The sequence below is a fragment of the Equus przewalskii genome, chromosome X (assembly GCF_037783145.1).
Source record: "Equus przewalskii isolate Varuska chromosome X, EquPr2, whole genome shotgun sequence".
Lineage (NCBI taxonomy): Eukaryota > Metazoa > Chordata > Mammalia > Perissodactyla > Equidae > Equus > Equus przewalskii.
In genome coordinates, this window is record NC_091863.1 from 67374449 (window position 1) to 67391881 (window position 17433).

The following is a 17433-nucleotide window of genomic DNA, read 5'->3' on the forward strand; positions in this document are numbered from 1 at the left end:
AGACAGATGCAGGCCAAATGCAGAAATGGTGGCCATATGGTACTAGACTGAATATAGCTTCCTGGGAATCAAATGTTATAATATTGATGCTTAAAGCATTTTATCCACGTAAGTGAATCATAAAAATAAAACAATTTAATAGAATTGGAATCCAGGACAGAAAGTTTGCGTGATCTGTTCAAGTCTGATTATAAGATATTAGAATTGCAAGATATTAAATATTAGTTGTTAATTTCATCTCTATTTCCATTTTTTCACATTCCAAGTTTCCTCTGGCTGAGTTCATAATATTTAAACATTCATAGAAGTAGAAAATGTTGGCCGAATGCATTTAATAGTAATTATTGATTTTTGTTGGTTTTTTTGCAAAGTAAATCTTAAAAATAGTTTTTCCCCAAAGAAATATCATTCACTATGAGTAAGTATAAGGGTAGAATCAGGTAGGAAAAAGAAAAGAGGAGAAAATCAGAGTAACCCAAACTACTGTCAGTGGAAGTTGAGAACTGAGAAATTACCTATGTAGTTCTGATCGGTTTGTGCTGTGTCAGAGTAATTTAGATCACCCAAACCAATTTTCCCTTTATATTTCAAGCTTTTAAATATAATATGTATATATATATATATATATATGTATATAGGCAGGCTAATAAAAACATCAAACTCTATTTTGTTTGCATAGACCCAGCCTCAGCATAGACTTACTCATACAATAATTCTAAATTTTATATTCAGTGACTGTGTTAGATCCTTTGTTTAAACTGAAACTCTTATGATAGAAGATGAAAAAAATCCTCAGGTACTAGGGTTATTAGTGAAAGTGAAAAATGTCTGCAGTGTCTCTGCTTCAGCATTTGCCATTCCACATGAATCCATAAATATTTGTAACAAATAGTGAGCGAAGGAATTTCAGCATAAATAAAATAAGCCTGAATTTGCCAGGAAAATTTAAGATACATGTTTTCCTGTTTTTTCTGTAGAAACCACACATCTTAAACTTGCAATTCTCCAAGAAAATACAAATTTAGCCTAAATTAAATTTAATGGAAAAAATGTGACTGAAATAATGTGATCTTGAAGTCTTCTGACTACCTTGGAACTAATCTGAGAGATTTTAGTTACAAAATTGCAAGTTTAGTTTTTGTCTGGTTATCACGAAAACAAAATACAATACTATAAAACCGTGATTAATAGTTGCTACATTAACTAAATCCTTCTATCAATTTACCAAAAGAAATTTAAAAAGGAAGTTTCATGGGTAAATCTTGGAATCAGTGTACATTCAGTGCAATCCTTTTTCTCAAACATTCCGTGTCTAGAAGGCTGCGATAGTTTCAGATTTAGCCAGTTTTTACTGAGGGTCTGCCATATGCTAAATACGGTGGTAGGTCCTTCCAATTTAGTTTTCTTATTTAAACTTCCCACAACCACTCTGAGGTAGTTCTTCCGGCACATTGAAGTTTAAAGATGTAACATCTCAAAATACAGAGAGATTATCAAGTTCACTGTATTATAAGTAGAATAGCCAACACGTACATTTTAAGAGAAAAAAAAATTAAAATAAGAAAGTGGGGGGTCTCTGGTGATTAACCCTTGAATAACCATTGAAGTTAAACTGAATAAGTTTGTGAAAACTTTCTAATTGATTGAGATTTTTTGACGTTATTTCTCTTTGTCATATAGACAAACTATATTTCTCTAATATTGTTATTAGAGAAAATCACTACCATGCTATTCAATTTATAAGTCTGTGAACTCATTGTAATTTACTGCACAATACTAAGCACAACTGAGCACTCAATAAGTGTTTCTGATAAAAGCCATTAAGTTAGATGTGAATATTGAAAAATAGAGTAAAATTGAAAAAAGCCCTACAAACTAACTAGAAATGAAGATGAGGAAGAGGGAAAGTTAAAATATGAAACAAAATGGAACATTAATGTGTTCTAGTGATATTTGCTCCTCCCTGCCACCTTGGCTATACTTAAAATTATTATTATTATTATTATTTTACAAACAAAGAGGTTGTTCACCAGATGGTATAGGCTCTCGTGGTAAAAATAGGATTTTGTATTTGGTGAAGGTCATTGAATTGAGCATTACTATTAGATGCTTGCCTCTTTGATAAAACTTAAGAGATTTTCAGAGGAAAGGCAATAGTTCTGATGGTCTTAATGCTTACGTTACAGAAGAAAGAAAAAATGTGAAAATTGCAGTGCTTTACCATAATAATTAAAAATTATTTTAAAGAAAATTCAGCTTTGTAAAATAATTAAATTAAACGACATCATTTTGAATTGGCTAGGTTTACAACAGTGCTGCAATTATGATTTCAAGACTCATGTATTAGGAAAACTTTTAGTTTTTTTCTATACAAAAAATATGGTGCCTCAGTGTCTCTATTTCTTATTTCTCAGGTAAAATAGAAAAATGAGTATATCTCACCAATGTGTGTGTATGTGTGTGTGTGCATGTGTGTTTGTGTATCTGTGCAGCTTTCTTAAACACATCTCTTGAAAACATCAGCTTCCTTCCCACTTTTCCTCTGAGCCCATTCCTGCCTCTTGTTTGCCAATTTCTGATGCAGACTGTTACATTATTAAATCCCCACTCATTTAATGTTCTCTCTGCAGCCTTTTTCACAGAGGCAGCCAGGCTGGTTTTCTGGAGAAGGGACTTGTATATGCCTCTGGTACTGTTTGGTTGTTTATATTAGAATTTCTTGTCTGTCTTGCAGTTTTTAGATCAAACTCTATGAAACTTCTTTCTATTCAGGATCCTCAGCCTTTTTCTATTTCTAGGTTCTAGAAAATATAGATGTACTTTAAAAAAATCAGTTGTTTTCTTTATCTTTGATGCAATAATACATCATCTCAAAGATGAGGGGAAAGTATGTGTGTGCCCCAGAAAGATTTACACTTCACAATTTTTTGCTCAAAAGACTATGATATGTAGACGAGTTTAATAAATATATAGTAGACATGCTATGACAACTGCATCAACTATTTTTCAAAATTATAAAATTTCAGTTTGCCACAATATCTGTAGAGTACAGTAAGTGTTGATTTTATTGGAACTGTTGAGAGTTGACCAGAAACTCTTTATCTCCATCCCCTCTTTCTTCCCTCTGTTACTGTACAAAATTGAGGTCCTGGGGCCTGTGCCCTCAGGTCTGTCTCCCTGATTCAGGATTTGGGGCAAAATTGAAGGGGTTAGGGAGAACAGGCTGGCATGTCGAAATGCTGGTGGGACAAGTTTTGATTGGTGGGCTTCAAGTGTTTATAGTGAGGTTCTAAACATTCATGACAGGGTGCTAAACATTTATGATGAGTCCTAAACGTTTATGATATGGTTCTAACACTTCTGATGAGGTGGGGAGGGAATTTTAACGCTGGATCTTCCTGATTGAGGGACCCCTTGCTTCTGCTGAGTCTGACTTTTAAGTTCCAGTCACATCCCGGTCCTCTGATTCTGTGGGGAGGAGAATCTTTGGTTCTGTGCTCATTTCAGGTCAAGATTTCTTCTTCTGTGCATGCTCTTGCTACACGACTTTGCAAATTTTCTGAAAGGCAATTCTTAATCACCCTGTTGGTAAGAGATGGGTCAATTGAACTGGTCCTGGAGAGCCTGCGGTTATACCTCCTCCCACCACATACTTGTAAAAATCTTTTAAAATTATATACTCATGTACAATCTTGTCTATTCTAATAGAAAGAAATTATGGAATCAATCTGATGATTAGAAATCTTACCTCATGTCTTAAGATTACCAGTCCTCATATCCAAAGTCATTATAAGCACTGTAGACCCAAGATAGTTACTGTTCTATATAATGAGGAGATCACAGTGGGGAAATAAAAAAACAGACAAAGGTCCAAGCTTTCATGGAGAGTATATTATACTGAGATGAAATATGTAACAAAAATAGTAAATAAGTTACATTGTATGTTAAATGATTAAATGGTGATAAATTTTGCAGGAAAAAAGAAAGCATGTTAAGCGGGTGGAACAAGGGTGCAGGTTGCAATGTTAAATAGAATTTTCAGTATAGTTTCACTAATAAGGTGACATTTGAGCAAAGAACTGAAGTTGAGGACCCAAAATTAAATACATAAGAACTCTAAAACATAGCTTGTGAGGTATTGTTAGTTCTAAATCATTGATTTGACCTTATTTTCTTATTAAGCTTATTAAACTCTCTAGTATAAGTTCAGCGCAGAAAGGAAGATCTAGTTAACTGTCCATTCATTGAGATTTTCTTATATAATTCTGGAACAGTGGTTGCCAACCAGTATTGACATTTGGGCCAGATAATTCTTTGTTGGGGATGGAGGTGGAGGGTGCTACATCCCTGGCCTCTACCACTAGATGCCAGTAGTGCACACCCCCACTCCCTCAGTTTGGTCATTCAAAAATGTCTCCAGTGTGGGGCCAGCCCAGGCAGAACGGTTAAGCTCCTGTGCTCCACTCCGGAGGCCCAGGATTCACCGGTTCGGATCCCAGGTGCAGGCCTATCCACTGCTTATCAAGCCATTCTGTGGCAGGCATCCTACATATAAAATTGGGGAAGATGGGCACAGATATTAACTCAGGGCCAATCTTCCTCAAAAAAAAAAAAAGTCTCCAGCCATTGCCAAATGCCCCCTGGGCTGAAAAATAACCTTGCTGAGAACCACTGACCTTGACTTAAGAAGTCTCCTCAGACCGTTGATAATAGAGAAGGTAACACTGGCCTAATTTAAGCTGCAGCCAGGCTCATCCAAGTATTACTTAGAAAAGGATCTTTCCAAACATGTTGCTTCATGATGGATGCTTAGGTGGTCAAATATCTTACTATAGTCTCCTCTCCCGGTCCTAGGAATTTTCCATTAAGATTTAATTTATTTAACGAAACTTATCTTCCATTTACTCTGGGTCATGCATTGTTTTACAAACTTTACAAATAGTAACTCATTAATCTTCATAACAACCCTATGAGATAGGTGTTATTATTCTAACTTTACAGGTGAGGAAATTGAGGCACAGAAAGCCTGAGTAACTTTCCCAGAGGCTTGCAAATCATAGAGCAGGGTTTCAAACCGAGGCAGTCAGGCTCCAGCATCTTTTGCTCTTCATCACTATGCTCTCAGCTGCTTAAATTAACATGTAACGTATGTTAATATTTAGCATTAGCATTTTAAAGGCTCTGAAACATTCTACTTTAACAGATTTAGCAAATAAAAAGAGAAAAGAAAACAGTATGCCCAGTGACTTTGAATTTCAGATAAATAGCGAATCATTTTTTAGTATAAAGATGTTCCATGGAATGTTTTGGACATAATTATATTAAAAAATCATTTGCTGTTTATCTGAAACTCAAATTCCGCTAGGCACGCTGTAGCTTGTCTGGCAACTCTTGCTTTAAGGAAAACTGTTTAACCCACTTTTTTTCAACACCAGTATGAGCAAGAAAGCTTTTCTTGTTGGCACACCAAATATCTTGGAGAAGTCTCATGGGACTTTATTCTAAGGATAGTGGGAACACTTTTGAGCTAGAGAGTGAATAGATTAGTTTGAGTACTTACTCCAGACCACGGTGATCTCTCCTTCTTTGAACTTCTAGAGGCACTTAACAATTTCTGCCACATGATTTCACACTTGATTCTCAACTTCTGTAACTTGTTGACTTTTTTCCAGAATACTGTGTTAGCTGCTTAATGACAGGGATTCAGAATCATACTTCTTCCACATCCTTCACTGGATGTAATATTTGTTATCAGCATAATATTTTATCTGAAAGGTGATTTATTTCTAATTCATAATTTATAAAGGAGCCTGTTATGCCAAATTGCTAATCTAAGGATTCAGAGCAAAACAGGGCCATAATTGGTTTTAGAAGAATTCTATCTCACTTTCTAAGGCTGGTGACCCTTCATTCCTTTGCTACTAGCTTTCTATTTTCATTGATCACCATTATTTCTATTTTTTTGTCTCCTTAAAGAAATGTAACAATTTGGGGATCAGGTTTTTATTTTCCACATTTGATGATGGCAACACTTGAGTCATTGTTCAGCTCAGATCATGAACGCTTCCTTATATTCATGCAGGTCAGATCATTACACAACAGTTGGTCATTTTGTTGTTGTTATTGTTCCTCAGTTTGGAAGAGGGAAGCAGGTGTCTTGCTTGTGCTGAATATAATACTAATGATACCAACAAAGGAGAGTCCCTTGGGCCAGCTGTGTTTTGGGGAAAGCCCTCAAATTAAATAATGAAATATAATTTATTTGTTAAAACATAAAAACTCATGACCTGGTAGATGGCTGCATTTTTCCACTCTGAGTGAGTCAGCTGTGTTCAGTTTCTATTCCTGTATCACAATCCTCAAAGCCCAGGGGAAAGAGGAAACACTTAACTCTATGATAAAATAAGGAAAATAAGCACTAGAGTCATATAGAAAGTCTCTAGCAGCCTTGATTTTAATTTTTAGGGAGACTTTTCCATTCTGAGCATTTACCATATGTTTATCTTTTTTTTCTGCAAATAAAGTTCATGTCAACTTTTACATCTATTCATCTGGGCCCTAAGTGAGAAATTATAATTAAGAGCTTGTTCTCTAAATGGATTCTCAAGTGCTATTACAAAGCATGGCAGGTTTAACAAACAGGCTCAATAACACCAGTCTCTGTTTCAATAAATGAAGAGGTTGCTCATGTCCTCGGCTGGATAGCAGTTGTCCTATCTTTATCTTTTAGTTTATACCATTGCATCGTATGTGTTGATGAAGTGTTTAATATATACATTTGAACACCAGCCTTTTAAATCAAAATGCTCATCAAAATCCTTTCTCCCTGGATTACAAAGAGATTCTCTTATTTAACTGACAATCTAAGTTTCTAGTACTTGCTCATATTTAATTTTGTTTCCAATTAGGATTTCTCAAACCTGCCTAATAAATTCCTACACGACAGTGCATGTATTCAAGCTCTCAGGAAAATGTAGATATCATTCCGATGTGAAGACCTATTACATGATTGAAATAGATTTTTAATGCATTTATCATTCATTTTTGTAGCATGTGATTTAAATCAGAAAAAAAATGATGAATGGTTTGACAGTTTCCACTCATATACACCAAAACATAATACAGTTCAACTAGTTTTTGGCTATTATGGACCTTAACATGCAATGTGACCTTGGTCTGAAAAACCATGTTTGGTTAGCGCAGAAGCTTAATCATAAGAAGTCATAAGTAGAATCCTTCTTCTTTACGGCCCTTTTCTAGGACTAGGAAATTTATTGCTTGTGGGACAGGTAGGATATGAACAATGGACCAAATGGAGTCCAGGGTTATCTCATCTGTGTGAAAACTGCTGCTGAAAATCGATGTGACCTCTGCTACACTGTCATCCCAATTCCCACCCTCTGTGTCCTATTTGTCTTTTGGCAGAAGCTTAGATCTGTGTGCTGTCTCTATGTGTCTCTCTTGGGCCAGATTATCAAAATGAATCATTGCCTGCATACCTCTTATATTTCTATTTATTTTCCTGGTGTTGACTAGGTCTGATGAAATATGATTCTTTTTGCATTTGATCCTCACTGCAGCAAGCAGCACCTAATTCAGCTGTGTCTATCTCTTTAAAGAAGAGTAATACTATTTTGAAACTTCAATCTACTGTACAGCAACATTACAAACCATAGTCCGTGCAACCTGTCTTCATAGTCAATAGTAATTTTCCTTTCAGCCAGTTTAATGGCATTTCTTTCTTCTCCAAATAGAAGACTTCTGCTGATTTTAATGTAGTTATAATTTTGTTTTATGCATACTGAATGTGTTGCTTTCCTTTTCAGGTATCTTGTTTGCAGAATACCACTCATATTCTTACCAGTGAGGTTATATGTGTGCATAGGGTAATATGTAACAAGGAATCCATTAATTTTAAGAACTCTGCCCATGATACAAAATATTTATTCAGGGGAAACATTATATTATCTCTGAATCAGCAGGAAGTCAATGTTCTAACTTTGTATCAGTTAATTTTGTAAAAATAGATCTTCCAGACTACATAAATTCTTACTTTAAGATTGATAAACATCAATATAAAGGTGTAGAGTATCCCAAATTATTATTGATATTGAAAGATCATTATGAAGTCATACTATCCACTTAATGCACTCATGTGCAGAAGACAAAATACTAGCTAGACTATAGACTATAGTTAGCTAGAAATATAGCCTTCAAACAATACAAATAAAGCATAATATTCCTTGGTTAGTTGTTGAGAAATGTACTGTAAAAATATTAGAGCTGCTGCCTAAGACATATTTTAGAATTTAGGTGTTTTTTATGAGATATTTCAAATGCACAAACCTTGTAAAGTAGATCACAGAATTTGCGATAATGTGCTCATTCCCTCTGGAATACTTGACCTCTTCCAAAACTACCACTGATAAGAAAGAAAGGAAGAAAGGAAGGGGAGGAGGGTTGGAGGGAGGGAGGAAGGAAGAAAGGCAGGGAGGGTGGGAAGAAAGAAGGAAGGAAGGAATATTTTATAAGAAGTTAGGGTTAATTTCACAACAAGGGAGTTGTAGAAAACACATGCATCATGTATTTATGATCAAAATAATATTTTTTAAGTTTTACTAAAAAATAGCTTTCTGTGCTAAGAGAAAATTAACAAGCTATTTTAAGCATTTTATTGAATTCTTTAAGACTGATAAACAATATTCTTTATAACATTTTGTGAAACTGTTGATTCTCTGTAATAATCATTTAGCACTGTTTTACCACTATAGGTTTTGGAAAATTAGAAATTGTAAAGGTGATCTATATTAAGAGCATTTTATTCAGAGATAATGCTATCCTGTTAAGTAATCTCACAGAAGGTTCCCGCAATTGTATGCCACAGTTTCCCACACAAGAAATCTCACAGCAAACCGTGATGACTGTGAAATCAATGGAGTTCAAGACTCTGCACACTACGTAGATAGGCTGCCTGCAATTGAAAAATGATATCTAACTGTATGACAGATCCATAGTCCTATCCCTACAGGAACCAAAACCAATAGCTAGATTTTTGTTTCTAAGCCATGTGAAAATTGGTTAGGTCTAGATTCAAGCATACTTTCTTGAATCAGTCTCATAATATATGGGACCACTGAAAATTTTTCCGACCAGACAAATGCATATTTTCAAACTTCGCTTGTGCCAAGTTACTGAAATAAAGAGACAGTGTTGAGTAATTTTGTTCGAGGTGCTATGATTCACCCCATTAAATTCATTTAAGAATACCAGGGTTTGTTTGGCTACATTCCAAGATTAGCTCTTTGTAGCAGTTTATTTTTAGATAAGTCAAAAAAAGCCCCAATTCCTAATTGCAGGGGAAACTTTGCTATCAGGTTCATACATTGTACATAAAAGATTTTCAGCCAGAATTCAAGTAGATAGCCAAGTAATTAGCTTCTCAAAGTAAAATTCCTTTTGCAATTATATATATCTGTCCAAAACAAGTCTCAAACATCTTATTAGACAAAAATTCTATTGATGTCTGTTTATCTGAAGCTAAGAGAGAATCTCATTAAAGTAATGGGAATGTGGGAGAAGGTAGTATAAAAATAAAAGAGAAAAGATACCGCTTGTGTTTTTCCAGCATAGGTGGTATTTTTTCACGAGGAATATTCTTCAAAATAAAAGGTAACACTGCAAACAATTCAAATGCCCATCAACTAGTGAATGATTAAGCAAAAAAGGATATATCCATGCAATGGGATACTTTTCAACAACAACAAGGAAGAAACCACTGATACATGCCACAACATGGATGAACCTCAAAAACATTATGCTGGGGCCGGCCCCGTGGCCGAGTGGTTAAGTTCAGGTGCTGCACTTTGGCGACCCAGGGTTTCACCAGTTCGGATCCTGGGCATGGACATGGCACTGCTCATCAGGCCATGCTGAGGTGGTATCCCACAAACAAAACCAGAAGGACCTCCAACTAGAATATACAACTATGTACTGGGGGACTTTGGGGAGAAGAAGAAGAAGAAAAAGAAGAAGATTGGCAACAGTTTTTAGCTCAGGTGCCAATCTTAAAAAAAAAATATTCTTAGACCTAAAAAAAGAAAAGACGACCACTTGACCCAATGAAGAAATTTAATAAATATTAAAAAAAATATGCTAAGCGAAAGAAGCCAGACACAAAAGACCACATATTGTATGATTCTATTTATGTAAAACATCCAGAAAAGGCAATCTTATAAAGACAGAAGGTAGATTAGTGGTGGCCAGGGGTTGGGGTTGAGAAAGGAAATTAGCTGTAAATGGGCGTGAGGGTGATTGAGATGTCCTGAAATAGATTTGTTCTGATGGTTATACAACTATATGTAACCAATGATTTACTAAAAATCATTGAAGCATACAATTAAAATAGGTGAATTTTATTGTATGTAAATTATACCTCAATAAAGCTGTTAAAAAGAATGGAGGTGATAGATAGATTTGGAGAGAAAAATAAAAAGCAGTTTATGCTTTACCAGGAAGTGATCTGATTATTTAATTTATAAGTATTCATAAACTTATATTTGTTTCTCCAAATTTCATGCCTCTTTAGCAGTAAATGTTGTTTCCTTTTCACGGATTCTTTACTGAAACATTTATTTTGAGAAATTAGAGGCAGCTGGAGAATAGATAAGATTTCCATTTATGAGTTTTCTATCATTTAGTTTTAGAAACAAAATCTTTATAGATGCCATTAAAGGTGAAGGAAACAGTGAAAATTTTAGCTCTTAATTTGTGAACCTTCTGATATTAATTTTATTTTTTGCAGAAGAGGTACCAGTTCAAATTCCAATGATGAAATCACCCTTGGACAAGATCCAACTGACTCCTGGGCAGGCATTGCCTCCTGGATTCCCTGGACCATTCATTTTTGCTGATAGTCTGTCCTCCGTGGAGACTCTGTTGACCAACATTCAGGTCAACAATATTTCTATAAACAAAATAAATGTAATACAAGACATTAGCACCTACATAAATTATTTCATATTTGAGAAATTAAAACAGATAAGATGAACTGCATGTCAATTGCTGTACTTTGACAGGGTCTGCTGAAAGTGGCTTTGGATAATGCTCGCATCCAGGAGAAGCAGATTCAGCAAGAAAAAAAGGAACTGAGGATGGAGCTCTATAGAGAGAGAGAAATTAGAGAAAACCTTGAAAGACAACTCGCAGTTGAGCTTCAAAGCAGAAGTAAGTTTAACAAGTTCAATTACAGAGTGAATATTTTGTTGGAGATATTTTCAATAGTAATAAAAATATTCTCAGGGATAACCTTGGAACTGCTGAAAACAAATGACAAGCTAAGAATCAAATACTGTGTGTAATCCACCAGGTAAAATATTTATACAATTTTCCTTTGTAATAAAAGACAATGCACTAGATCTGCACTTCAGGCCATTTGCAGATTTGTAAACATGAATATTTTTAGTTTTCTCACAATTTCATAAAATATGCCTGAATGTAGATGATCTTACCATTCCTTATGTATGGAATGCCTACTCTTTGCTGAGAACAGTGCTATATTCTGGGGTTATAAGATAAACAAAATTCAGCCATTGTCCTTGAGAGGTTTATATTTTAGAGGTTAGCACAACCAACCAGTTAATTTCAAGACAAAGTGGCAAGAGCAATGATGCACAGTATTTATGGTTTTCTAGAGAGGGGGAAATTAGTTCAGCTTGGTTGGGGGTGGGTGGATAGTTGAAGAAGCCTTCCTGATGCTGACACTTGAACCTGAGTCTTGAAGAATCAGTAGGCTAAAAAGGGCATGAGAGTACCTGAGTGATTTGCACTTTCTAGACAGAGGTATCAGTGAGCATAGGCATGGCGGTAAGAAGGCTCAGACATGGGCAACTTTACACAGTTTGCTATTACCATGCTTTGAGTTTTATGAAGTGAATGATGGGAGATGACGCAGAAATATTGGGGTAGAAGTTAAATTATGAAGGATATTTTTAACCATGTAAAAGATTAGTTTGGACTTCATCCTCTAGGTGAAGGGAAGTATAAAAAGATAAGCAGAGGGGTGATCTAGTCTGATTTCAATTAGATACACCATTCCAGTGTTGGGAATAGATTAGAGGGAGCTTGGAGTAAGACTGGAAACAAGGAAACTATGTAGAAAGAGATTGCTCTCATCCAGAAAGTGGTGATGAAGACTGAATTAGAGTAGCTTAAGTTGGATGGAGACAAAAGGGAGAAAGTGCAAAAATATAGTTCACAAATAGAATTAACTTTCCAACCATGGGTAGACATTTGATTATCTACAGATATGGGTAATGAGACCAGTTCATATCAAAACCAGAGAAAATTCTAAATTTCCCTTTAGCCAATAATTTCCACCTCTTCCTTACATTTACCATAAAATACTAAACAGTAGCAAAGTGACTCGTGAATTTCAGCTTCTTTCTATTCTCTGCCTACTTTTCTATGGAAGAATCACAAAGCAAAAATTAAGTAAAAGTGTTAAAGAGTTGGAAGGAGAGGCAAAGAAGGTGAGAAAATCCACAACCTGAATAATACCTCCCAAAACAAGGAAGAATGACTCCACTTGAGTGAAATCCACTAATTTTATACTATTCCAAAGAAGCATATTGTATTCTGAAATTTGTGTCAAGAAATTGAAAACTGACTGTATATTTTCCTTAGGCCCTAAGAATCAAAGGTCTAGTTCAAAATGGAAATTCAGTCATTGCATTGAAAAAAATTAAACTTGTTCTCACATCTTGCCAAAGTCATTAAATACTACTAAGCAAAGACTAGATTTTCTTTTTAAAATTTGGATAAATTAGTTTATTTCTGGTATTTGGTATGTAAAATAGATTGTTATGATTAGCAGTCATAAAAACACATTTCTTCAGTAGGGAAATTTTTTGTACTAAAGGACCAAATAATCATATGTTAAATATAATGACATTCTCAAGTTGACTTATGAAAATCTACTACATGTTGTAAAATTGGCTTCTAACTTTTAGACAGCTACTCATGCTGATTTCTGTTTACTAACTTCTCATAGACTCTTCAGCTCTGTCTTTATAATTGTCATATCTATTGTCTTTTTAAAAAAGTCCTAGACCTGGTAGATGTAATATTATACCTATTATCAAATTTACTCTGAAGTATTTGTATTTAATAAATTTAGCATTCATTATGATAGAATAGTAATAATACCACTACCACTACTACTATCATTATCACTACTGCTGTCATTACTGTCACTACTACTGTTGCCATCACTGCAACTACTACTAGCTAATGCTTATCAACTGTCTGCAATGTGCTAAGCACTGTTTTTAACCTTTGCCTCTTATGAGTAACATAATTATAGGAGACTACTCTGTTATCCTCATTGGTTTAGAGAAGCTGCTTCATCTCTATGAATCTTTGTATTCTCATCTATTGCAATAGTTGAACTGGATGATCACTTAAATTCCTTTCCAGTTCTCTAAATACCTCGTACCAAGTATACCTAACATTTTACGACAAAGAGTGAACACTTTATCTGAATTCATGTGATTGAAAAGAAACAGGGGGAAAAATCGATATGGTCATAAAGTAATGTCTCTCCAAGGATATAGAAAGAATAGTAACAATATATATACATATATAAAGGTATATATATAGTAAGAATCCTTATGGCTATCTTTTTTTTCCAAATAAAGAAAACAATGTTTCATGCTCAAAGTAAATATTCCACCTAACTACCTTTTTGTTGCTAGCCAGAATGTGTTACTTCAATTAAATACACATATACATACATAATAATATTCTTTGCAGATTAAACACTTAGAATCATAGAGCAACAAGAGAGGTTGGAGGTCACCTATCTTGGTCCTTGACCGACTATATGGTCCCCAGGCTTTGAAACAACTACCTATGTGATCTTTGGCCCTCAGGCTATGAAAACTACTAACTGTGTGATCTTGGGTAAATTTCTTGACCTCTCAAGGACTAAGTTTCCTCATCTATAAAATGGAGATGATAGTATTTTCCTTGCTGAGATTTTGTAAGGCTTAAATGAGATATAGTCTTTCATCAAAAATAAGAGAAACTATGCATTCTCAGTGTCTTTGTTCCGAGAGTTCCGTTTTGTTATTACCTTAGACCTCTGAACTTTTGTCTCAAGTAAACATAAATTTACCTGGGTAACTGGGTAGCTGACTCTCTTCAATCTGCTGAAGGTCATTTATATGAAAAGACATTGAATTGTGAAGTAAATACAATTGACACTCAAATTAGCATCATATTCAATTTAAGTAAAACATTTTAATTGTATGTGAATACTTTTAACATTTTTAAAATGTTATATAATTTATAATTTCGCTTAATGTTCCTTCTATGTTTTTCTATTGCTATAATGTCAATACCTTCATTTTTTAAAACTGATTTAGGATGAATTTGAAGGTCAGTCAGATTAGAACTCTGCTAGGAACCAATATGATGCTGGATCCCAATAATTCTATTTGAGAAATTATCACAGATTTCAAGGTTCAGAATTTAACAACAATTGTACATTAGGATGGTTTATATTCCTTCAAAACTGGCAACTCTATTTCACTGACCAAGCCTTTGCAGACTCTTTACCTTTTCACACTTTAGCTACCATGCAAAAGCGCCTGAAGAAGGAGAAAAAAGCGAAGAGAAAACTGCAGGAAGCCTTGGAATTTGAATCAAAGCGCAGGGAGCAAGTGGAGCAGGCACTCAAGCAAGCCACTACTAGTGACAGCGGGCTGAGGATGCTGAAAGGTAATGTGTGATTTGGACTTTCACACTCAAGGTACACAAAGCAAAGCTGGATTTCAAAAAGAAAGAAAGGAAGGAAGGAGGGAGGGAGAGAGGGAAAGAAGGAAGGAAGAAAGGAAAAAGGCTTTGTCCAGGAATAATTAAAAAGTCAATTTGAGGCCAAGTGCTGTAGGTCATTAATTAAATCTGTCAAAATAATCCCTATTCTGGGAAATACAAATAGCATAGGAATAACAGAAAATCCTGCTGACTTTTGCAGTAGAAGCAGTAATATTGATAACCACCCTGCACCGAAAATGTAAGTGTTTTAGGTCCATTCACGTTACAATATGCTGATGTTTGGTGTACTCTATTTTAATGAGCTGTAGGATGCTGGTTCCTTTAATGCAGATTGCATCAGTGTTGAGGGCTTAAGGAGTGCCTGGTTCAAAAAGAATGTTCTAAGCAAATCCCTGGCGATCTCATGAGAAGAGGTGCTTCCATCATGAAATCTCTTAATTCCAAACTTTTCCAATTCCATTTTAAATTATGAAACCCCACAACGTCATTTCATCTCATAGAATATTCAGGTTCTTCTTTCATGGCACATTGACAGCTGTTACATTTAACTGATATGTGTGTGTGATAAGAATGAGCCTAATAGCTTTATACACACGTGTACATATACCCCATACACACATGTGATACACACATGAACTAAAAGAGAGTTGCTTCACTCTACTATACTAAGAATAAAGAATTTTCTATGAATGTTCAATCGTATTCTTTCCTTTCCAAAAGTGCAATTCCCTTTTTATGTGACGGTTTTGGATCATTGTGCTCACAATCGGTAGAAATACAGTGCTAGATTATTAGCTCATGACAACCATGCCTCATTGAGACACAGAAGAGAGATGGTAAACAATAACACATTAATACCTCATTCAGTGGGACGTCTTAGACAGTGGGAGCCAGCATTCTGGCTTATCGAAGTTCTTAAAAACAACATTTCTGACCAGCAATGGGACAAATGTTCTGTGCACTCATTATTTGAGGCCCTGAACTTGTCATTCTGAGGCAGTTTGACATTTTTTTTACATATTTGAAATCCACCCATAAGTGAGCTCCACTCTAGCTCCAGTATTCTCTATTATAAAGAAAAAGCAGCTGTTTCTATGACATGATGGGTACCTTGTATTCAAATCATTTCCTTTTCACATTAATCCTTGATGGCAGTGGATGATACACTAGCATCTGTTACCACATTACCCAAGGGTAACTGAGCAAATGTGTATATACAGAAATGTCCATGTTAAGCTGTGCTTCATGTATATGAATAGCTTTTAGATAATCACATTTCATATTTAAAACTGAAAATAAAAACTCAACTCCTTGTTTCTTTTTCTCAAGTTTTTTCCAGACAATTCATGTATCCCTTTGCCCCTAGAGCCAGTACTACATAAAGCCCACAAGCCATAGCCTGTGTTTTGGTGTTCACGTATGCTTAATATAGCAATAATCTCATCATCTATCACATTTTACAAATAAAAAACATACCATAAGGATGGGGTACTTCCACTTATGCAATTTTATCCATATTTTTCTTATTCCACAGTCAGGCCGTGTTACCTGATAGTCTGAGGGGATTTCTATGGATTATTTTCCTGAGATTTATCTCTAGAGAATGAGATGATTAAAGAAGTATTTACTATATACCTGGAAATATATGCCCAATTATAGAATTCAGCTGCAGTTTACAATCTTCCCTCCTATCATTAAAAATAAATAGACATACAAAAAGAAAAAACACCACCCACGGTCTTGTGTTAGCTATAGGACCAAAGTATTGGGTTACTGAGAGTTTTCACTTTAAGTGGAATCAGGAAGAAGAGAATTGTACCTTAATCTTTAATGTCACTTCTTTCAGATACTGGGATTCCAGATATTGAAATAGAAAACAATGGGACTCCTCACGATAGTACTGCTATGCAAGGTACAGTAATCAGCATACTTCTCTCTCTAACTGCTTAATATGTGACCCTTGGGGGTGGGGGAGGGATGAGCTCCTATGTTGATACTCTTCATATAAGTAAAATAAATAAGTTTAATTCTTCTTATTTTATGACAGAGGAAGAAGTCTGTAGTGTTTTGAGATTATATATATAGGGACTAATAATTTTGCATATACAATGTGAGCAAATTTCTTATACAGTATTTTAGCTGTTGAAAGAATGTACATTTATATCTTAGTTATATTCTAAAAATGCATAAATGTGAATATAATCTACTTTTCAGAAGTGTACAATAATATGCATTTTCAAATCTCATTACAGTTTGTAAAAGCCACAGGCACAATAAGCATAGCCTATCCATATTTTAAGTGTTCTGGACAACATTTTTTATCAACCTTTAAATTCCAATGCTAATTTTAGATAATTTTAGAAACTGCCTAAATATGGAAATAAGAGCATGCCTTGTAATTCATGATTTGCAGGATTACAATAAATGCTTAGATCCTTTAAAATATTTAGTAGTAAGAAAATAGATGAAACAAATCAATATAAGGTCTCATTGGAGTGCAAAAGCACCTAAAAATAAAAACTGAATTTGACCACTAGAGTTTTTCCAGTGTGATTCCAATGCAGTTTTCTAGCACTTTGTATGCAGGTTACATTTATT

At 34.8% G+C, this 17433-nt stretch overlaps 1 protein-coding gene across 7 annotated transcripts in view; it reads left to right on the forward strand.

Annotated features, from left to right (window-relative positions):
• Positions 1 to 17433, forward strand: part of DACH2 (dachshund family transcription factor 2) — a 466299-nt gene that overhangs the window by 434927 nt on the left and 13939 nt on the right. For 4 of the 7 annotated variants that reach the window (XM_070604000.1, XM_070603995.1, XM_070603997.1 and 1 more), the window contains 4 exons: positions 10802 to 10950; positions 11076 to 11223; positions 14632 to 14778; positions 16682 to 16747. In XM_070604000.1, coding sequence (XP_070460101.1) covers positions 10802 to 10950; positions 11076 to 11223; positions 14632 to 14778; positions 16682 to 16747 — 510 coding nt within the window. Of the gene's footprint in view, positions 1 to 10801; positions 10981 to 11075; positions 11224 to 14631; positions 14779 to 16681; positions 16748 to 17433 lie in introns of all 7 variants that reach the window. The other 3 variants (XM_070603994.1, XM_070603998.1, XM_070603996.1) reach the window with 1 other exon arrangement.